The sequence below is a fragment of the Corticium candelabrum genome, chromosome 9 (assembly GCF_963422355.1).
Source record: "Corticium candelabrum chromosome 9, ooCorCand1.1, whole genome shotgun sequence".
NCBI lineage: Eukaryota > Metazoa > Porifera > Homoscleromorpha > Homosclerophorida > Plakinidae > Corticium > Corticium candelabrum.
In genome coordinates this window covers 4,455,003-4,477,788 of record NC_085093.1, presented here as the reverse complement: position 1 = coordinate 4,477,788, position 22,786 = coordinate 4,455,003, and the positions used below count along the sequence as shown (strand labels likewise).

General features: G+C 40.6%; 3 protein-coding genes, 1 long non-coding RNA gene and 1 other non-coding gene across 6 annotated transcripts in view; 4 read left to right on the top strand and 1 right to left on the bottom strand.

The window, feature by feature from the left end:
• Nucleotides 1–1,707: 1,707 nt before the first annotated feature.
• LOC134184659 (probable G-protein coupled receptor Mth-like 6) lies at nucleotides 1,708–3,508 on the top strand. Its single transcript, XM_062652405.1, has one exon. It carries the CDS (start codon nucleotides 1,708–1,710, stop codon nucleotides 3,379–3,381), a length of 1,674 nt encoding a protein of 557 aa, XP_062508389.1. The 3' UTR covers nucleotides 3,382–3,508.
• A 2,094-nt stretch (nucleotides 3,509–5,602) lies between these two features.
• On the top strand, nucleotides 5,603–5,721 carry LOC134185134 (5S ribosomal RNA). Its single transcript, XR_009970753.1, has one exon. It is a non-coding gene; the product is annotated as a 5S ribosomal RNA (ribosomal RNA).
• A 1,673-nt stretch (nucleotides 5,722–7,394) lies between these two features.
• LOC134184658 (uncharacterized) lies at nucleotides 7,395–11,494 on the top strand. Its single transcript, XM_062652404.1, has 5 exons — nucleotides 7,395–7,847; nucleotides 9,660–9,893; nucleotides 9,950–10,061; nucleotides 10,855–10,958; nucleotides 11,028–11,494. Exons 1-5 carry the CDS (start codon nucleotides 7,395–7,397, stop codon nucleotides 11,199–11,201), a joined length of 1,077 nt encoding a protein of 358 aa, XP_062508388.1. The 3' UTR covers nucleotides 11,202–11,494.
• Nucleotides 11,495–17,928: 6,434 nt separating this feature from the next.
• On the bottom strand, nucleotides 17,929–19,256 carry LOC134184657 (bifunctional 3'-5' exonuclease/ATP-dependent helicase WRN-like). The gene is made up of 2 exons (XM_062652403.1): nucleotides 18,735–19,256; nucleotides 17,929–18,660 (listed from the first exon to the last, which is right to left on the bottom strand). The coding sequence occupies exons 1-2, from the start codon at nucleotides 19,254–19,256 to the stop codon at nucleotides 17,929–17,931; spliced, it is 1,254 nt and encodes a 417-aa protein (XP_062508387.1).
• Nucleotides 19,257–21,063: 1,807 nt separating this feature from the next.
• Nucleotides 21,064–22,786, top strand: part of LOC134185042 (uncharacterized) — a 2,092-nt gene continuing 369 nt past the window's right edge. Inside the window, exons 1-3 of one of the 2 annotated variants that reach the window (XR_009970733.1) lie at nucleotides 21,064–21,162; nucleotides 22,647–22,725; nucleotides 22,781–22,786. The exon at nucleotides 22,781–22,786 is cut by the window's right edge and continues 98 nt beyond it. This is a non-coding gene — a long non-coding RNA (uncharacterized LOC134185042). Of the gene's footprint in view, nucleotides 21,163–22,432; nucleotides 22,726–22,780 lie in introns of those variants that run through there. The other variant, XR_009970732.1, reaches the window with a different exon arrangement.

Here is a 22,786-nt window from a genome sequence, read left to right as displayed (position 1 = left end):
AGCAGTTCTAACGCATGTTCCTAATTCATCGGTCATTTCTACCTCCTAGTTTACCCCAATCATTTGCGCCTTTCGCTTACGAGACGGTGGCTGTAGTAGCGAACCCTGTTTATTACGTATAGGCTTCTTTTTGCAGACAGTTTTAATAGCTGCATGCACTGTCGTCTAACTCTGCTTCCTTTGTGGCGACACGTGTGCTAGTTAGTCAATCAACCGACACCTTCTCAAGCCATCACACCATTCCAATATGAGTTCTGATACCTCGTTCTCTCGTGGTTCTCTTGATGTGTACCCACGCTGCTGGCGTTTATCATTGCTATTATCGCAAGTGCATGCGCTAGGGTTACAATAATACCGCTCTGGACCGCTGGACAAATCGACGGACGGTCGGACATCATATCGCTGGATATCGTTGGTGTGATGTGACCATATTGCTGGTGTTATTAATTAACAGCACACCGTACACCTGCACCTGTCAGTCTACTCTCCGTTCATCATTCGAAAGCACAAGAGCTGGAAGTTTTCCAATAGCACAGCTAGTCTTATAAACAAGACCTACACAGGCATATCGAGGTCTTTTCAAGTTTTGTATATTACAGCATTATCGTATTGCTACGAGAGCGGATGGCGCCAATTACCTCAAATGCCGCAATCGAATCCCAATGTAGTAGCGACGATTAGGAATGAAGTAATAAGTGTTACACCCTCGGATGCTACCTTAGGTTACAAAGCATGCATTTAAGTTAACTGTGTATCTATATTTGAATCTAGTCAGCGAAGAGCGTGAGGCTGGACACAACGTGACATTGACTAGCATGTGGGTCTGTCGACATCCAGCATATACCTCTTGAAAGCATGCAAAGGTATCATCACATTGCTATTAACACTAGCGATAACAAATGAGCGCATGCGCTGTAGTCCGATTTTTTGTCCCTTGATTCGTCCCTTGGTCTGGCCAGCCGTCCACAGAAGAACTACTGTAACATTAGCTCCTCGGTTTAATTAAGCTGAGCCACTCGTTATTGCCTAGAGAATTATACTGATGATAAGACAGCTTGGTGTTACGAATACATTAATGTGAGTAGTTGATATTCGCATTATCGTGTTACTGAGAACAATAGCCGATCAATCATTGTTTTCTAGCTTGAGAAGATGTACAAATTACTGCTCTCGTTTACTTTGTTGTTTTTGTTGTTTCCTATCACACGAGGTCGTGCCACATCCCCGTCACATGTTGCTCGTGACTGCACGACTTGCCACTTCAACACAACGAGACACGCCACAACAATCAGTCTAGACGGAATACCGGAAACGAATGGTTACGGTGCTAGTGCAAACGAGACTGCAGTTGTCGACCACGTAGACTTGACAGACATTCTTGTAGTCTCCTTCCATTTCCAATTGCTATTTACACAGTCGAGTGGAAATGACCATTCTTTGCTCAACTTGGAAGCAATAATCTTGGACTCTGGCAGTGAGTGGATTGACACAACGCTTCGCTCTTGTTCTAAAGAAGGCGGTTCAGTGGCGTACATTTCTGTTCGATCTCCAACGTGCCACGTTGTTAACACCAGCATTCAACTGGTCTGTTCAACTTGCAATGGCAAGAATCTGAGAACGTGGCACTCGTCACTGCTGCTCAATTGTACAACAAAGTTAACAAACTCTTCAGATAAATCGGAGTGGTCTGTCGTGTCTTCTACAATAATGTACCACACTAGGTCTAAAGTTTCTGAAAGTATAGTTGGTGACGTCATTCAAACAACTTTGGACTTAGAAAGTGACTGTTACTTTCCTCTAACCATCAGAATAGCAAATAACGCTCAATGTTATTCCGGCTATTATAAAACTTATTGCACTGAAGCGAAATTCCAAGGAAACCCGTGGGACTCGGAGAACCTACTGAACCCTCCCGTTAACTCAAACTTAACAGCACAAGATGTTGCATACGTTCGCTTGGAATGTCATTATGACTGTCGGTTACCAAGCCATCCTGAATTTTTTCATCTAAGTCCCTTAGTAGGAAGGAGGATACCAACAATACAGGGCAAAGTTATTACGTGTCCTCATCGCAAAGTACACATCTCCGAGAGGGAAAATTGCAGATCTTTGTACGATGTGCAACGCAACGCATCAAAATGTGTCGATGGGCAATGCCACAATTCCAATAATTCTGTTAACACGACTAGTGCTTCTGGACTTGAGCCTTCGTTGCAAAACGTCGCCAATCCCACACCAGACTGTTATCTTGAGGAGAGCAGTCATACTATAATTTGCAATAGAAACCCTTATTTGTCTTGCGAAAATGTTGTTGCCTTGAAACAGACCGAATTCGCCGTGTTCGACAACGGAAGCATTTACGACCACGTGACTGATGACTACCTCACAGATGACGAATACGTTTACATTAATGGAACTCTCTTTCGATGCAACGTTTTCGTACAGAATTACACCACATTTCATAGGGTGTGGAACTACGAAACGCTGCCTATTCTTCTGTCTGCTGTTGCATGCGCTATCACCAGTCTGTGCTGCTTCATCATCTTTGTGACGTACTGTTTGTTCTCTGAGCTACGAACTTTGCCAGGAATATGTACCATGTGTTATGTCTTTTCTCTTGGTGTTACATTTCTGCTAGTGTTCGGGGAATTCGAGGCAGTCGATATCATGTGGCTGTGCACATTACTGGGATTTCTGCTCCACTACTTTGCTCTCAGCCATTTTACGTGGTCATCTGTGATTGCAATCAATCTGTTGAGGTCATTTGTCATTGTTTCAAAAACGTCACCACGACCAGTGACAATAAATCGAAGAAAAACAATAAAGCAAATAGTACTCTACAACATTATTGGATGGGGCATTCCACTTCTTGTTTGTGTCACGTGTCTTGTGTTGGATAAAGGCACCAACGTAAACATTGATTATGCTACAGACAAACTCTGTTATCTGCAAGAAAAAGTGGCTGTCCTAGTTGGCTTTATCATGCCTGTCTGCATCATAGTACTTTTCAACTTGGTGACGTTTATTGTTCTGGTGGTGAGCATCCACAGAACCATAAAGGCAACCAAAATGGCCACCTCCAATAGTCGTGACTCAAACACAAAAAAGAAACTGCGCATTTATGCTGGAATATTTTCTTTGTTGGGGCTCACATGGATATTGGCATTGATGGCGTCAATAAAAGATTTAGACGTGTTGTGGTATCTTTTCTTTGTCATCACTCTGCTGCATGGACCAACATTGCTAGTAATGTTTGTATTGAATAAAAGGACTAGACATCTCTACATTTCAATGTTTGAAAGACTTTCAACCTCCAAATCAGACGACAGAGAGAAGAAAGATGGGAACCGACCAAAAAGAAAAGAAGGAATGGAAGTCTAGGAGTAGTTGTAACATCAATGTTTCAATTCTGTACCAACTTTGCTTTCTTGCTTGTAGTAGTAGTAGATACTGGATCACTGAGCCTGCTGTTTTCGTTCTGATTATCTGAGAATTTAATTATTTGTATACCGTCATATCCTCAGGCTCTTGGTGATTGCGCTTACTGCTCTTGAGACCTAGCCTCCCAGACCCGTGTAGAGCCAACTAAAATTGGACTCTACCATTACAATTTAATTGGCGCTATAAGGGTCTGGGAGGCTGAGGCTACCTGAGACAAAGTTTTCTATGTGGTCTGTAAGTCGGACCTCACACTAATCACATCAACAACCACTACCACATGCACACCAACGTTAAGGTCGGCAAACGCCCACTTGTCGTCGGTCACACATGCCAAAGAACCGCAAGAGAACTGCAGCAGCACTAGACACTGGAATGTTGTTATTTCTCCATGCAAGCTCGTGGTTCTCTCACTCCATTCGATCATCCGTCCTACATAGATGTCAATAGCCTTCAGCCATGGTATAGACGCAACAACGACGCATAGGCTGCGTCACGTCATACCTAAAAAACCGGTATTTGCTCTAGTGCGTGATTCATGTCACTGATTGACCTGAAACATTAGTCTAACACTATACATTGTAAATGCATTGGCAGCGGTCACGGTCATCCTACATACCCTGATAATATAATGTTAATAATCAATGATACAATCATTGCTATTTCCGTTTACGAGGGCACACACTACGTTTGATGGAAATGTCAACGTCACTAATAAATAATGTAAATGATCGAGACATTGACATCACCGTTGCGTTTTGAGCGATGCCGACCACGCTGTTCCAAGATTTCGCTCTTTCTACCAACAAAAAGTCACAACGTGTCCAATGCTTCTCTAGAATATTTAATTAAACTCTCCTGCCTATATCTACGTACTCGACATGCGCGACGTACTTGCAATATACCTCCTGATCAACTTGACAAGTCAAGCTGCAGACGGAGGAAAGCAGAATGTTCTGCAGTACGTAAAAGATACCTAATATACCGACGCCAAATAAACTGTGGTGGGCAAGACCAGAAGTCTGTGCTAGAATGACATCCACGCGATCCAGAATTGCGTCATCAAGCTAAACCAACGCTCACAATTGCTGTGAAGACTGCTCGATCGCTCTAGAGCAGTACAATGTACAAAGAAAATTTAGAAAATTAAATTTGCAAAAAGGTAAAACCATTGTAATCAATAAAAAAATTAGAAAGAATTAGAAGGAGAACACTATACAACCGAACTCTAGCGTAGTCTTCCAGCCGCGTCATACCCAAATTCTCGCCCGAAAGTATGACGCGGCAGAAAGGATCTAGACTTGTTTGACACGCGTGCAGGTGTGACCGTTTCACATAACATTAATTAATTATCTACCACGGGGTCAATGTAGTGACAGCAGCTGCGTCTAGACCAGTGGGTTGTCTCGAATCGATGCAATTTGTTTTGTGATGGGTTCATGCAGTGTTGACGATCAGTCTCTGCCATTGAGCTTGAAACTGTCCAATCTACTGCTGTTGCTGCTGCTGCTGTTCACGTTGTCGTTCCTCTCCCCTACTGCGCAAGGTCGCGCCACATCATCTTTACGAGATGCTCATGAATGGACAACATCCGGCCTCAACAGAAAGCAACAGAGATCGGTCAGCAATAACGATAGCGATTCTCTATCGAAAAGCAGTGGTTACGGAGCAAAGACGTTCCCGGACACACGAGAAAGGCGATTATGGGTACAGACATCCGTGCTGGCCAACGTTTGTTTCACGTTGTCAAGCTTGGTACCTGGTTTGGAATTATTGCATCGGCTGATGGTAGAGGAGGCTGGAGTCTTTTCGGTATTTCGATTACGCCTGATTTCCAGCTTTCAGGATCTAATAGTGCAGTAAGGCCAGAGTTGATGGAAGAGTATCCCGATGCTAGAGATACAATTCTCAAGCTGACTTGCGACATTTGAGACTGGAGAACGTGCGTTAGCGTTTAGAGTTCATGCAGACAATGAAGTGTTCTAAAACATGTTTTTATCTACGCGTCGATTTGCAAATAGCTAGCTAATGATCGAACAACAATTCCAGTTGTTTCTGATTGCTCTATATCAAATTTGAAAGTATGTTGTCTAATTAGAGGCTTCCGCAAGTTTGCTTTAGATACCATGCATGCATAAGTAGCCTACAGTTTCTACCCAATATCGCCTACGGCCATACTACTTCGAACATACCAGTTCTCGTCCGAACACTGAAGTCAAGCGGAGTCGGGCTGGATCAGTACTAGGATGGGAGACCGCCTGGGAACACCCGGTGCTGTAGGTTAGCTATTTTTTCCCTTTTTTAACCGTTTCTACTCACCGTAGTTTAATCTGTCAATTAATTTTTATGAGTTTTGTTTTCTTCTTTCACTTTTTGATTGCAAATCCGATAAAGAAATTTCTATGTTTAACAGATAATTAAATCTTGAATAAATCAACAAACTAGAGATTAAAAAATTAAAAATTGGAAAATTAGAAAATTAAAGAGTAGAAAATCAAAATTATTATTACAAATACAAAGTGGATGTTACCAACATATCCAGCCGTTAAAACTAGAAACAAGTAAACATCTGATTGAAATACCAATACGAATCGCGTCTAGAAGGAGCTCGCCTTGTGTTTGGTGACGTACACATGCAGTATAGTTATTGTGCATGCTGTCTGTTGTATACAATTTGGATCAGTGGTGTGGACTGCTAGGAGCACGTGTCCTCCAATATTTCAGTCGTTGACTTTCATTAATCCAAGAAGTACGGTAATACGTTCTTTCATACTCTATTTGATTGCATTTAACAGAGACAACATATCATCCTAAGGGTATCGATGTGATGTGCGTTGACAGCGAACGCGAACAACTGCATGCTATAGAGCCACATATCCTACATGATCGATGGCATTCCTCCGTCGTTTACGCCGCTCTGAAATGTTTCTTTTACATGGATTCCAGGATGATCCGATCACAATTAGTAAAGGTGTTGCCATGCAGACACAAGTGAGATACGATTGGATTTGTAATATGTATACAAGTTAATTAAATTTTTGTTAAATAATTACCTAATTTTTGCCGGGCGAAAAACGGGATACTCAGATAGTATACTCATCTAGTATACTATTTACAAGTAGCTTACAGTTTCTTATAGTGAACGTCTACGACCATACACTCTGAATATACTGGTTCTCGTCCGATCACCGAAGAAGTAGGTCAGTACTAGGATGGGAGACCGCCTGGGAACACCCGGTGTTTTAGGCGTTGTGTTTTAATTTGTCTGTTTTTTAATTAACGTTTTCTGCAGTCAAGACAAACTGCCAGTGTTAGTTACTGTACGTTCCAATCCCAAAATTCAAACATGAAAGCTTGTAGTTAGCTAAACATATAGCTGAGACAATTACACATTGATAACTTTGGGAAAGACAGTATAGCTTTGAATTTACAACTAATTAATTTACAATTAATAAACAGTTATCGTAAGAAAGGAATCAACGATCTATGATTCTCAAAACAACATTAGTTATTATTGTATGGTTATCTACTGAAACCCAGTCTCGCATAGCCAGACCCTTTTCCCGTGTCATACTTCCGCGAAAACATTTTCGCTGAAGTAGGAAGTATGATGGAGAAAAGGGTCTGGCTACGCGAGACTAAATGAGATTCTAACAACAAAAATGTTAACAACTTTAGCTATCAATACGTTAACTATTACACATTAATGTAATTAATTCACAGCAAAAAAGGTAAAAACTTTAGCTATTAATTAATTAAGTTAATTAGGTATACATTAATCTAATTAACAGCAATAAATACTAATAATAAGGGTTTGATTGAGATACCGCGCCTTGCCTTGACTCTGACGGCGTGCAAGACTATTAAAATGTTTTCCTGTCAGAGTCTGTTATAATTTATATTTGGGCAACTTAGCGATCTCCACAAGTTTATCCGGGATAGTGAAGAATCATTGCATGGCCCCGTACCCAGAAGATTACCAAGTCAAAGAGATTGCCATCGCTCTGCATGCAGGAGTGACTGCAGTCTTGAAGGCCTCACTGTCTTCATCACCGTACAGCTTTTCGGTCAGCCTAGAGACAAGCCAACACGCGGACGTTCCGTTTCGTTTCACAACTTGTCTGCATGACAGAACTCTTTTGCTCCACAGACGACGACACTGCATCTGGGAGAAAGCCGGACCTCTGTTATCACAGCCGTTTCCTTTCTCGTCTGATAAATCGTTTCAACTTCAAATTCGGCTTTCACCAAGCGGCGGTCAGACACTCGAAATTTCAGTAGACAAAGTTAGTTTGGCGACCGTTGATATTGAAAGAGAATCGGTGAGAAGGATTAACAAACTGAGAGTTGTTGACGTTCCCAATCTTGATGGACTACTGTCACTCTCGGATGTTAGTCTTGCTGTAGAGGTAGGATGTTGTTTTTGCAGGTTTGGTGTGTGTGTGTGTGTGTGTGTGTGTGTGTGTGTGTGTGTGTGTGTGTGTGTGTGTGTGTGTGTGTGTGTGTGTGTGTGGTAGGTTTGTTTGCGTGTGTGTGTGTCTGTCTGTCTGTCTGTCTGTCTGTCTGTCTGTCTGTCTGTCTGTCAATACATATATTTTCACAGAACAACACTATTACATTCTAGTCTGGCTCTGTCTGTCTGTTTTTTATATATATTTTATAAATGATTGTTATTACAACCAAAACTATTTAAAATGTTCCAGAGACCCAGTATGGTTAGTGCACCTCACTGTCTGTCTGTCTGACTTCTGATATGATAGAGACATTCAGCGTATGTTCATTGATTTAGAAATTCTAGAACTGTTGCCGCCTTGCAACTAGATCATGTGGTATTGTTTATCGAAGAATAAAATATTTGGTCTGCAGTCCTGTCTGTATTCTGTGTGTCTGTCTGTGTCTCTGTCAACTCTGTCTGTCTGTCTATCTAAAAAGGCAAAGCTATTGGAGATACTAAACAGCAGTAGAATTTCTCACTGATGGGAGGCGATGTCTTTCTGTTCTGTTACAGACGTGTAGCAGTCAATGATGTTACGAAAAATATTTTGCGTCTGACATGGTCAAGTAGAGATAGACAAATTTAGAGATAGAGATATTCAGTTTTTAATCCATTAGGTGTGAATTGATGAACAGCGTAATGAACTAAAGTGGATTTGCGTACTTTGTATTTGAAGATTTGCTTGTTGTATCTTTAGAGTCTAGTTAAAATCAATAAAACAATTTGCCTGTTTGTCTGTCTGTCTGTCTGTCTGTCTGTCTATTTGTTAACATCCCCATCATTTCTCTAATTTGTTGCTGGGATCCTGTCAGCAGAATGGTTTCTGCACAAACTGGCAAAAAGGCAAAAGCTGTTGCAGATACCAAAACGGCAGTAGAATTTCTCTCTGACTGAAGACGCCGCCTTTCTGTTTTATTACAGACATGTAACAGCCAAGTGATGTTATGAAGAATAGATTGCTTCTCAGATGGTGAAGTAGAGGTAGACAAATTTGGGATATTCAGTTTTTAATCCATTTGGTCTAATTTGATAAGCAAAGTAAGGGACTGATGTGGATTTGTTTATTTTTGAAGATTTACTTTGTTTATCATTTAATGTTAATACAATCTGTCTGTTTAGCCTCTACACTAGGCCTCCCTTTGCTTTCGGTGGTCCGTCCGCGCGAGGATACCAACAGGACTGTATCACGTGATTTGTTTTTCGGAGAGAACATCATGCAATACATTTCCATTGCTATCCTCGCGTGGACGGACCACCGAAAGCAAAAGGAGGCCTAGTGTCGAGGCTACTGTCTGTTATTGTTTGTGTCTGTCTGTGTGTTTGTCTGTATTTGTGCATGAGTGTGCCCAATATCTTCAAGCTGTATATACATACTACATATACATACAACTAAAATGTTCTGTTCATTGTGAACGTATAATTGGTGAGCATTGACAGACACTAATTAATTGATAGTACATTTTATCCGGGTTACATTTAACAGTTATTCTATTTGTCGTTATTGTTCTTTTATATAACTTTTATGTGCTATGACATTCTTTTGTATTAAGACAAGCTTGTTTGTCATTTTTCGTGCTCTTTTGGTTAAATACTAAATAATTAAGTAATAAATAAATAATTAATTAATTTAAAAATTAAATGTATATATAAATTACACTGTTTGATGTCGATGTCAATTGCAACTTTGCTTTTAGTGTACGAGTTCTTCTAATTAGCTTTTGTATAGACAGACGATCTAGATATCGAAGAAAGATTTCGAACTGTCACGGCTGTTCATAACGCTGGGATGCAACACCAAGTCGAAGTCGTGCGATCAGAGTTAGATTACATTCGGTCAAGTTCATTAGAAGTACAAGCATCACAAAGGGTGCAACAGCCAAGACTTCTAGGCTTGCGACAGGTGCCAGTAGACTTAAGTAATGAATCTACACTTCTACACAATGGAAGCAGTTGTGGTTTGGTAATTGTTCTCAGCATGTGATTAAACTTATTAGTTACTGATTCGTCTGTATCTAGATATCCTTTCAATCAGGAATTGTGATTGATTTGGTCTCGTTATCGTCGGGGTGCTACCTGAGAATGCACGATGATGGTAGTGTGGATGCACGCGGTGGTAGTGAGCTTGAAGGTATATGACTGTTTTGTTTGCTTTTTCAGAGACAGTAGGATACATGTACTTGTACATTCAGACCTTGTTATTCCGACCCACTGGCTTCTGTCAGAGTAACACGACAAATGCACAGTGACTGATGTAAATTGGTTTATGTGTGTACCTTTGTCAGAAAGTGAGGGTGCTGGATTATTGGCTCTCAGAATAACAAAGTCTGACTGTATGTACTGTTGGTATTAATGTCGTAAATGCAATCTTATTTTTTGACACTTTATACGTAATTGGCTAGAAGCTACAGTCTTGTGACTTGTACCAAATGTTGATTACTTGAGTATTCTTAGATGATTAATTAACGCACTTTGCAAGGAAAGATGTAGACTGACAGAATTGTGACATAGATTATTAAATTTTGTATAGTGACTTGTATTTGTTTGAGCAATTGATTGCATTGATTGATGAACAGAAAGCAAGACAAATGTACTAACATGAGTTTTTCTATTTTCATTTTATTACTTCGATTGTGTGCCACTTGGCATTAAATACATGCAATAGATGATCTATTTTATTAATGAAGAAATGGGAATGACAAATGAAGTCTTGTTGGATGACACACTGCTGGGACTTTCATTTCTAATTGTCGACTGACTGTGTGATCACTTTATGCCTTACAATATCATTGAAGGTTTCTTGGCATGGCAATAACAGGTCACATGACTAATAATCGATTCTATGTACATACATCATCACAACTGAAGCATTCCTTTATTACATAGTCTAGTATATATAGGCTGAGGGACTGTTCTGTCTTTAGCTGTATTTATGGTCATTGGTCGAGACGATTCCGGTGTATTTGCTCTTCAAAACTGCAAATTTCCTCAGCACTGGCTGGCAATAAAGGATGGCATTGTAACACACGTAAGTTTAGCTACATAATTATTTACTTGGACTTGTAATCAGAGTCATTGGCTGTATGTGATATGATAGGCTAATGATGAAAGGTGTTGTGATTTTAAAGTACGTGAAGCTGCCGGTTTTCATGTCACATTGGAGTCTGTTATACATCCGGGTATCTTCATCTCGGTTCTTCCAAATGGAGATGTGAGACCAACGAGGGGAGGTCGTGATTCTCTCTTTAGACCAGCAACGGTATTCGTGTGATCTTTAACCTTGCAAGAGTTAAAGTTGCATGAAGGCATTGTACTCAGTCAGCGACTAGATCTTTGAGTGCCTTACTGACAAAGCTATAAAGAACAAGACTTTATGTCGCTACTATACTAAACTACTTAATTAAGGCAGGAGAGCTTGAGTTGATATCTTTCTTGTCATGTACATAGCATTACATCAACAACAAATGAAAATGTGAAGTTGATGATAATAGTGTATTACCTCACATTTAACGGCAGGTTTCTTGTTAGAACATTTTGATACTATGTGCTTTAGTATCATGTGGGTAATGAATAAGGTGGAGACTATGGAATTTCATGGGATCAATGATAGCCATATTTCTGATGCTGATCTGGTTGCTTCTTCCACAGATAATTTCCAGTTGGCAACTGCTCTCATGCATCAGTTATACTTGCTGTAAAGATTCATCGAAACTGTTACTATGATCAATGATGTCTGCAATCTTACAGGAATTTGATGCGTGGTATAATTCTGCCCTATTTCCTGCTCACACTGTACAAAGTCATGCATGGTACTAGCCTCGGATCCCAGACGTTTCTACAGGCGCCTACGTACAAAGCACAGAGTAGGCGGGGAAAGGGCAAAAAGTGGGCGGGAAGAAAGAAACGTCTGGGCACGCTTCTCTAGAAAGCCAGTTCGGAAATAGGCGTACTCACAATAGGCAATTTGATAATCATATTTCCTACATCAACATACTAATAGAGCTGGTGGGACAATTCCTCAGGCTCTATTCTTTGTCCTTCGCGTCTGCAGCTAGCTGCTATGGCAAATTTTGGAACGCCAAAGAAGCCTTCATCCGATATTTGCCGAATATGTGGAACACAATTCAAGAAAGATAAGAGGGACAAAGTTAGTCTGTTTCACACCACCGCACGTCTCCACAGTCTTTTGCAAGAAGCCACGGCTGTTGCTGTTCACGAAGACGATGGCTTTCCTCAGTTTGTTTGTACCACTTGCCGCTACCAGCTCCTAAAATTTGAGCGTCTCCATCGTCAGCTTGAGGAAACCAGGACTTTGCTATGTGGTGCTAGCCGTCAAACAGCAATGACTTGCAGATTTGAGAGGAGACGGCGGCAATCTTCAGGAACACCATCGATCCAGCAAACTAGCAAGAAGTCAGACCAAACTGTCAGCCCGCTTCACCTAGCAGGAACAAGGCGTCTAACCTTAGGTAAGTGACAGCTCTAGAGCTCATCGTGCAATACAGTAGGACCATTTAGTTTGCTGCAACAGCAGTAGCGATGGACAGCCATCTAGATCCAAGGCTACCAGATCTCACTTCGACTCCCAGCCGGAAAGAAACCTGCATTTGTTTGGTGTTGACAATTGTGAGGTTACACCTTTCTTGTCTTGGGATGTACGCGAGGAAATATCTAGTGATTCTCTTGCTCACTTCGATGTGAGAAACACTGGTACAGTTCTGTAAACGTTAGTTTCAACAGGGCTCGTTTTTCCATGCAGGCAGTGGTTCGTTTGAAACAGCAATATCTGCAGAACAACCTCTACATGCCAGTTCCATACACATTGAAGCTGTTGCAACTACGGGTTTGCCATCTCAGATTGCTATTCCTTACCCTGAACTTCATGAATCAGACAGGTTAGTCATTGCCTAGACACAAATTAACTAAATTGTCTTTATTGCATGGTTTGTTAACAGAAGTGAAGATGGTGTTGGAAGGAACGACCCTAAGGAATTTGATGCTTTTGTCAAAGTAGGTGCATACTAACTGGAATTAACTCCCTTTTAACCAATTAAAATAAAGTTATAATTAAAAACCTGTTAATTGCCAGTAGCACATGGATGGATATTGTTACACTGTTGCACTGTTTCATCATGTTACATAGTGTTCATATATATAATTGCCTTAATGTGATAGAAAAATAATCCTTAAGGCAGTTTAATTAATTACTTGTAGCACAATCTTTGGATATGGCACAAATAGTGTATAACGTGTTATTGTTGTGTTCTTTTATTTTCGTGTAATTTTATTTTTGGTAAATTTGGTGTAACTTTTCTTTATCTAAAGTAAGATAACAACTAACATTTTCTCAGTTCTCTACTTTAGGTGCAGAAGGCACCAATAGAATCAAAGTAACCCGAATACTTCACAAACTCTCAGAAGTTTTGCGCACAGCGATGAGAACTGCCTGCTTGGAGAAACAAGCCTCCCCAGAGCAACCCACAAATGCAAGAGCCAAGGTGCACAATGTTTATGACACTATAGGTAGTGGGCAAGCGGTACAGTACTAGATCTCATGTGACGCCTAAAATTTCTTCTACTTTTGCCACACCAGGTCTGTGCCTTCTCGTCTTACCGAAATTGGGTTATACCAAAAGGTATTTCCTTCTGAATTACCAAAATTTTAAAACGCCAAAAATATGACACATACAGTATTGTACACATGCATCTGTACATGTAACTCAATTTTTTGTTGGTCTGTTGACTTATGGCATAAAACAATAATTCTCTGTACATGGCTTGGAGGCATAGGTAGGGGATTGGGATCTAGATGATAAAAGCTTGATAAGTGATGCAGTCACAATCTTAGCTAGACCATCTATAGGTGTAAGCGTTTAGAAGTGAATTTCCACCTTGAAACATGCCGAAAATAATGATTTGGGGTTCTCTAGCATGCATGAGACCAAAGGAAGTTTGTTGACTGTACACTCAAACCTCCCTAATCCGGACATTATGGGACCAGCGGCTGTCCAGGTTTTAATGTGCATTAGATCCTTGGAATCTCAGACAATTTTAATATAAGGTTTGGTACTGTACAACGTCATACCATTCCTGCATACAGTATGCGTATAGAGTCACATTTGTACTAGACTGTAATGTACATGTGTACTTTGTACTACAGTTACATACCTTACACACCACACGTGATAGTCAAGACGGCTCATGCCAAAGTGCTTATCCTAAATTTGTGCATCTTTTGGAATCTTATGCTAATGGTCAATATACCAATTATTTGGTAGTTTAAAGTAGAGCTATATGTATTTGCAACAACCATATATAAGGAAACAATTTATCCAAAACGTCGTTCTGCCTGATTCTCTACATTGAGTCTGGTGTACACTGAACAAGTACACCTCAACAGCAGCTACATGCAGGAATCGCACAACTGAAGCATGCGTGACAATACATATAGTAACTAATAAAATGAAATCGACCATTGGTATTCATGTCTTGATATTCGTTAACTTAATTAAACTGTATTTGGCTTTTAGATCACTGTGAAGTACCCGTCCAGGGAGTACAAGAAGATTCTCAATCCCAATTTGGCAGGCATAGGGAGGTCATTGGCTACTGGGAACATAAAAAACTGGCAAGAGCTATCTCCAAAGTCCCTGATCTTATGTTGAAAGTCACTGACCGCCTTTGCAAGACAGTAAACAAGGAGTGTGAGAATCTGTGCACACCATTATCCAATTGTGTTCTGAGGAATACATCACTCTCAGAATTAACTAGTTTAAAAATTGAGACTGTGGCAGACGAATTAGCAGGGTCTGCTCCAACTTTCTAGAAGTTGCCCACTGCAGCTGCATGCTCACAGTGGCAGTCGCCTACTATGTGCAGCAGTCTATTTACTCGTCTTAGTGTGGCTGCTGGTTGTCTCCTGAAAACCCGAAATCAGCCCATGTCTGCCCTGCAATACATTATCGGTATAGTCATGCATAATTCAGGAGCGAAGAAGAAAGCTTTTATGAGGCTAAACAGGCTTGGCCTGGCAATGTCTCATAAACGTACTCTTGTAAAGCTTAAGCAAATAGCCAGCACCTTTAATTCTTCTTTAATTCATTGGAAGGAGTGCATAGAGAGCACGCACAGATTAGGCCAGTTTACACACGTAGCTAGTGGGGAAGCTGACCAAGCAGAATGTCCTAGGAGTGGACATGGTATTAGCATGCCTTCATTGTCTGGGTCAGTAGAATGTAACTCTTGTGCTCTGTCTGGTGCAGACCTTTGCATAAAGCTATACCAGATCACTGGTGACAATGTGGATCTAGAGATCAAAACAAAGTATATGACACTTGATCGCAGAAACAAGTCCTTGCACTGGCTAAATCTTATGTCAACTGACGAAAGGGTCGTACCGCCATGTGTTTTGTCAAAGGACAGACCACGATGTTACATCTTGGCAGTCTCTGATGCAGCATTTCTTCCATCTGCCATCGATCACCAATACCTTCGTGATGAGTTCGCGGTGCTTGTTTCTAGAGTGATCACTAAGTTTCTCCCTGCATTTGCACAGTTTTCAAAGTTTGTGGTACAGTACATCATCCATGATCACATGTTTGATGCCAGTAGGAAGTCAGAGAGACACTGTCTAGGTCTTCTTGAGTTAAATGAAAACAAACAACAAGACATGGTGGAGATAATGTCTCATCTCAATAAAAGATATGTTTCATATCAGTTTGAAGATGGTGACAATGCCATATCTCAACCTCTTGTGCGCTTGCAGTTTGGTGGTGATCAGCTCACTGCTGAGCGTGCACGAAACTCAAAAAGGGCTGTTATCAATGGTCTGGTGCCATATCAGAGACTGCAAGCACTCTTGCCACATGCAGAAGACTTTCACCGCATGATGAATTTTGTCAATTAATCTCTGCAAAATTCTACAAGACAAACAGTAGTGGTGACTTGGGCACAATGCACAATCTCCAAAACAAACTGAATCGAAGAAATGTTTTCCATGACACAAATAAGAACTATAGGGCATGCAATAGCTTTCTTCAAGATGTCCTAGACGGATATGTCATTGCTTGTGCTTTGCATCATTTTGGTATGAGGGGCCCGAAGGACATGGATGCTATCCCACCAGGACTTCCTGAACATCAGTGGAAAGAGTGGTTTCATGGAGAGATCATCAAAATCGTGGATAAGTTTGTTCTGCAGTGAGACCATCTGGAACAAGATAGTGTCAGCTTCCATCAGTCTGTTGAGAGAGGACAGCCATCAGAACAAGCCCAAACAGTACTTGATAGACTTAGTGAGGGTGACCCACTTGATGAAATGCAGTCAGAGCCACTACATCAGCATGCCACTACATCAGAAGTAGTTGTAGCACAAGAACAGGAGCCTCCACCACATGACCCAATGTCAGCAACTGTACAACAGACACCTCGAAATCTCATGCACGCCCACAGTTTTCCATGTCATGTTACTACTTGTGGCCAGAGCTTCTCTTCAGATGATAACAGTAGGTGCCATGAGCAAATAGCACATTGCCTGACTCATGTTCCTTCAAATCTAGATCAAACCCAAGTGTCAGATAGAGTGTGCAGTCAAGAACAACAGTACAATGACGACCATGTTTTCGACTATAGCTGCAATTTTATGAAAATGGCTCTGTTAGAGCGTAACTTCCAATATTCAGTCCATGGAATGAATGGACCAAGGCTATTACGAATCTGGAAATTTAAAATGCTTCACTTCAAAGGGACTGGTAGAACTAAATATGCCTTGGACGCATTTCTTTTTCAAGCTGATCAGCTGGCTCTTCTAAGCCCATGGGATGCTTACAGGCAGCTGTGGAATACAAAATTCAACTTGCATGATGGTTTTGGTAGGAATATACCTTTGGACTTGTTGGTGGAGCACAACAACAGTTTCATCAAAGAGATGATAAGAACCAGGGTGCTGATGTGTCATTCCAGTCAGCACAGCAAGTAAGCAGAGCATCAATGGGTTTAGAGTCTGTTCTCACCAACCTCGACAACATGCTAGCCATTGCTGATGAATCAAATAGACATGCTGCAATGGATAGGAAGAAGGATGTTTTGTTGATAGCAAAGAAAGTAGGGGAAATGTCAGGAAGCAGACTAGGCCAAGAGCACACAAATCTTTCCATCAATGAAATATGATGTGCTGCAGCAACTGGATCCTTGCAAGTTATCACAGTGTATTCGCAAACATAAGAAAGCACTGGTCAAAGTTCATCATCTGGAATCATTAGAAACACTAAGAAGTACTTGATTATGTTTGCAGTTTGGTAGGGAATAGATTGTATGGTATGTTTTACACCTACAGTAGAAAATATGTATACTTTTCACATGATGTAGACTTTCAGGTTTTATAGATTTTCTGGGTTTTACTATGTTATGACTTGTGACATGTTGATTGTGATAGCACACAGGTCAAGCGCTGCTATATTGTTGTACACATGAAATTTTCAAGAGAGACACCTTCAATGTATACTGAGTTTGTACAATTCACACATACCTATCCCAATTAATTTATATCCTTAAAACTGAGCCCATACCTAATTAAGTATAGTTGGAATGTTCTGTGCATGCTCAACAGTAAAGACTGGAGTTAGAGCTTGAATGTCTTGTTCGGTAAACGACTGCCCGGCGTTCTCTACGACTGAATGCAGTACATAATCAGAAAGACCTGTTAACAATGTTGGGTGAGTATACAAAGGCTGATCTTCAATTCCAAGCTCTGTTTCCACCTTCATCTTGTACTTCAGAAGAATAAACTCCAGAAGCTCTCTTTGTTCAGTCTGCAAGTGATGGATTATCACAGGAGAAGAAGTTGCAATCGATGTTTCACCAATCTGAATACTTTTGCAAACCAGGGCACTGATCTGGGCTTGCACACTGACACTGTACACAGCATAGGTCACAGCAGGTATGGCTGGTGTTTCCTCTGTTGGGGGCTGCATCAAAGACTGCTAGGAGCATAGCTCTTCTTCACTGATCAGTGTTGCTGACATCCTCCTTCATTTCTCTATTTGTGTGTCTTAGCTGATGTCCATGATATAGCAGATAAGCAAAACTTTGGCTTTCATCCCTGCCAGCTCTGCCAATCTCTTGCATGTACGCTTCCAAGTCAGCTGGAGGGCCATAGTGAATGACTGTTGTCAGACTCTTCACATCTATCCCCATCCCTAAGGCATTGGTTGCAAATACGACTCTACAAACACCATTGGCATCCCTCAGAGACTGCAAAATGATATGTTTGTTGCTGTCTGGAGTACATGCATGGTACATTTCCACAACTCGATTTTGTGTCATTTTATCACCCTCTGGCCAATAAGACTTGTCACATAGTTTATAGTGGAAATGGGTAAACAGTAAGGAGCACACAATCTGTGTTTGGCAGTAGACAAGAACCCTTGGACAGTTGATTTGCTTGGACTTTACCATCCTCAGCAAAAAATCAAAGATAGCTTCAACATCAGAGCGTGCTCTCTGCACAGCTAGGAAAATGTTATCACGCTCTGGGCTCTTAGTAATCACATAGCATCTGCCAGACATTCCTAAACAACTCACAATGATTTTTTGTGTTGCCTTGGACGCTGTTGCTGTCAAGGCTAGAATTGGAGCGCACACCAGAGACCTTAGCTCTCCAACAAGACAGCACCAGACACGAAACGGTTCATCCTCATCCTCCTCTACTAGCTCTGGTCTAGCAAGACCGCCCTATAGATTTAAAGCGACATTCGATTACACCAACGTACACATAACAGACAGTGTCACCCTCTCCACTGAACAACCGTATGAACTTCATCTGCAACTATCGCTAAACCACGATCACGGAAAACGCCTTCCTGAAGCGCTAACCGCCATGTTTTCTGTCCAACTAGAATTTCACGGCTTCCAAATACGATTTCAAACTTTCCAGCCTTTATCTTCTTGTCAGTAGCTTGGCTGGCACCTATCATAGAAGCACGAACACCGCACTCGGTCAGGTACGCAACCTGGTCTTTCATCAAAGACAGCAACGCCGCCACGACGAGAACAATAGGGTCGATTGCAAACGCCATCGAATAGTCCACTGTTCGCAAAACATTGCAGACGTTGGGTGGCAGGTGAAAAATCAGTGACTTCCCAAACCCGGTGGGGAGGCAAGCCAGAACATCGTCACCTCGGACAAGTTGACTCAGCGCCGAGCGTTGCAGAGGCTTCACAGACGCAATGTCAGACTGGGGACAAGACTGGTCGATAGCAATTGTCATTGCATCGTCGGAAATTGATGAACGAACGTGACACGATACATCTTCTGAAGGCAACGCCATTTGATCTCCCATTTAGTAGATATCTCACTGTGGTATACCACCTGGTACTCTAGTAAGTAGTCATTGAGACTCTAATAAGTAGTCATTGAGACAATTAACACCATTTGACCAATGAAATCTACAGCGCTGAGCGAGCGGCGATTGTTGATTGGTGCGGAAACCTATCATTTGCCAAAGGTACGCCTATTTCCGAACTGGCTTTCTATAGAAGCGAGCCCAGACGTTTCTTTCTCCCCCTCCCACTTTCGCCCTTTCCTCGCCTTCTCTGTGTTTTGTAAGTAGGCGCCTGTAGAAACGTCTGGGATCCGAGGCTAGCATAGTACCAGTCTGTTCTAATACTAACAGAACAAAACTCTAATCAGCAGGAAGGATTAGATTATAATGAGCGTACGCATAGTTATTTGTTCACTACAACTAAGCCCTAATAGCAATTTGCTAGCGAGTAAATCAAGCGAGTTTTCTCCAATGCGTCAAAAGGATACAGTGGGTATCCGACCGTACGTGCATACAAGTCCATCCGTCCGTCCGTTCACGACCACCCCTTTCCATTAGAGAAATCGTTTAGGAATTCATAAATTCGAATCATTCTTTGCTAGTTTTGAAGAAGTTGTCAACATAAAATAGTTACGTCATGTGACGTCATCACTTAAGATGTTTCTATGGAAACTATGCTCACTTAATTGAGTGACAGTGTCGCACCACCCCTACATACAGGGCACAGCTGTTACAAATGGATCATTTTCAATAAATTTTTGTCTTTCTCGTTGGGTTAAAAAATTGACACTTCACACTAAGTGACAGCACTCTGAGATTATTGCCATGGTAACAATATTGAATTAGGCGTAAGCAGCGTTTCACTTTGTATAGCGTCTTAGTTGTTCTAACTGTTTTTGTGACGGTTTAGTAGTGCGTCAAAGGGTACAATGAGTGTTCGTCTGTGCTCACTTGCACAGGTGAGAATGAACTGAGCACCCATTACTATTCTAGACTGTAGCTGTTAATCTTGACTATCATGTCACCAATGAGACAGTGTAAGTCTTTCTAGACCTATTTTTGGGTTGATTAGACCGATGCTCATGTGCAATTGCCTCTTTATTCTATAATTAAATTAAATCGCAACTAGAAATCCAATAAATTTTAGAGTTTCTACAAACTCTGCTTTGAATACTATAGGTAGTCTACACTTTGTAATCTTATATATATATATATATAATCTACGGCAGGCCAACCTTTGCAATATTTGATTTTTGCACAATTTCCTAGGAATCAAGTTGTGGAGTTGAAGTAGGGGACAATTGTACGATAACGTCTTCCATTTAGTCCCTTCTTACTATACGTTGCTATTTTTAGCAAAAGTAAAATTTAGCAAATCTAGTTGTCATGTAGAATGCAGTGGCATGTAACTTCTGTCTTCTCCGCATACCGAGGTCTGGCATCTATAAATTATCCGGGAATTCGATCTGTGGGCTGCCTAGCAAACAGAGAAAGTGGGAGGATGGATTCGGTCCAGTTGCAGTTACACACACTGGTTTGTTTGTTTTGCAACAGAATTATATCAGAGCTTAATCAATTTAGTGTACTTCAAGGTTCTTGGCCTAAACAGAAGGTCGTCGATCGACAGTCTCACTATAATGATGCTGTCGTGTCACAAAAGTCCTCTGAAACTGATTATGTAATAGTCTGGAACGACCGTGGAAAAGTACGGAGGCGCACTCATGCACACACGTTAACAGCAGACCAGACATACGGAACAGCACAGTGTGAAACTGTACATCAATCAAACTGTACACTAACTTCTGTTTCTTATTGTAATTGGCAGACATACCTCCGCTAGTATCTTGTCTGCGGTTGAGATAACAAAGTATGACTTTGTTGTACTTTTGGTAGATGGTTCCAAAGCAGAATGGTAAGACTGATGATATTAGCACCAACCACAATTGGTTATTTCTCTCTTTAATTGATTTGGTAAACCTCTAGACTTATTTTACTAAATGTTCTCACATTATATCAATACTATAAGTACATCTAGGATGACTCATAATTAGATTTGTACACAATTGAAAACACATCTCAATTAAACAACTTTAGTAAGTAACCAAATTTTTTTAGTTGTAACTTATATCAGATTATGTCAGAAGAATGGATTATAAATTTTAGGATCGGTTATTGTTATTTTAACAATAAGAAACATAGTGTTGAATCTAACATGCAGTTCACTCCTACTGATGTATGACATATGTTATGAGGTCGTGATGGCGGGGCTAGTTGTAGTGTATTAATTATTTGAAGCAAGTTATTCTGGGATATCATTTGTATTTTTTGCAGTGACATGTTGTAAGAAGACAGTACAGTCTATCTAACACAATCCTGTTGAATGGAGCTGTAATACTTGGGCAACAAACTAAAAAACCCATCTGTGAAGTCTGTCATGTGAAAATTGTTTATTACTATTGCAGTCTCAGAATGTTGAGACTAGTCTCATTCACAAACTTTTAGCATCACTTGTGTTTGGTTTTCATCTCTCATTAACTGTTCTTTGCAAGCTACAAGAGCCAGACATGAGTGAGGTGACGAGAGTCTGGGAATGAGACTTGGCTGAGACCATGTGAAATTAGTATGTAGGACTGTGATTAGTTTATTGTCTACATACAGTTTACAAGATGTTTGTGTTGCATCCATAATTCTATTTGAATCTCAATTACCAGCTGATGTAGGCATATTGGCTTTATATCAGAATCTTTTAATCATCCGTGATGCTAGCTGATAGCTTGAACATGCACAGTAATTCTGTACGTGTAGGTTGTCTCAATGGTCCTTGCTAATATTCCAACTGCTATCCAAGCTTCTGCAATATTACTTGAATACATCTGCGACCTCCATTCTTTCAGACATGGCTTTTTCTGATGCTTGTACTATTTATAATGACAGGCACAACAGATGCACAGTTGAGAGGACAGAAGCTTTTGTCTTTATTAAAAACAACTTTGAGCTTTATGAAGTAGAATAATTTTTATATCAAGTACAATTAAATCAGATATTAGTTATACCTATTTTGTTGACATATTGGCAAAATGCTTTTATTGGTGCAACACTGGCACCGTTGTATGTGCAATTAAGCATATATTTTATGGAACTGATTACATTGTGTTGTATTGAGGAGGGTTAGGGTAAACACTGATTGTTGTATCCTTGAAGGCTCATAAACTAAGAAGTTACATACATGTATGATCTTGGTCATTGGGTGGATTGTTGTGTGTTTACAAGCTTTTCCAGTGTAGGATTGCAACAACAGACATACCTACAGTTGAGAATCTCAAAAGCTGGCTTGATATAATTAATGCTAATGAAATATTGTCAGTGTGAATGCTCTGTAATATTGTCGTATTACAGTTTAGACTCATTGCGAGATGCAGTCAGTAAACTGGACATTGGCTATTTTTCTAGAAATGCTGCACTGTCTCTGTAACCGGTTAGTACCACAAGAAAGTAATAAATAAATCATTTCTGATCTTGTCTCTCAACAGCTAGTG

Coding starts and splice junctions, on each gene's coding strand:
- LOC134184659 (XM_062652405.1), top strand. CDS start 1,708: ATGTACCACACTAGGTCTAAAGTTTCTGAAAGTATAGTTGGTGACGTC.
- LOC134184658 (XM_062652404.1), top strand. CDS start 7,395: ATGGCCCCGTACCCAGAAGATTACCAAGTCAAAGAGATTGCCATCGCT. Junction 9,894..9,949: donor ATGGAAGCAGTTGTGGTTTG/GTAATTGTTCTC, acceptor GTCTGTATCTAG/ATATCCTTTCAATCAGGAAT. Junction 10,062..10,854: donor CGGTGGTAGTGAGCTTGAAG/GTATATGACTGT, acceptor TTCTGTCTTTAG/CTGTATTTATGGTCATTGGT.
- LOC134184657 (XM_062652403.1), bottom strand. CDS start 19,256: ATGGCGTTGCCTTCAGAAGATGTATCGTGTCACGTTCGTTCATCAATT. Junction 18,661..18,734: donor TTGCAGATGAAGTTCATACG/GTTGTTCAGTGG, acceptor TTAAATCTATAG/GGCGGTCTTGCTAGACCAGA.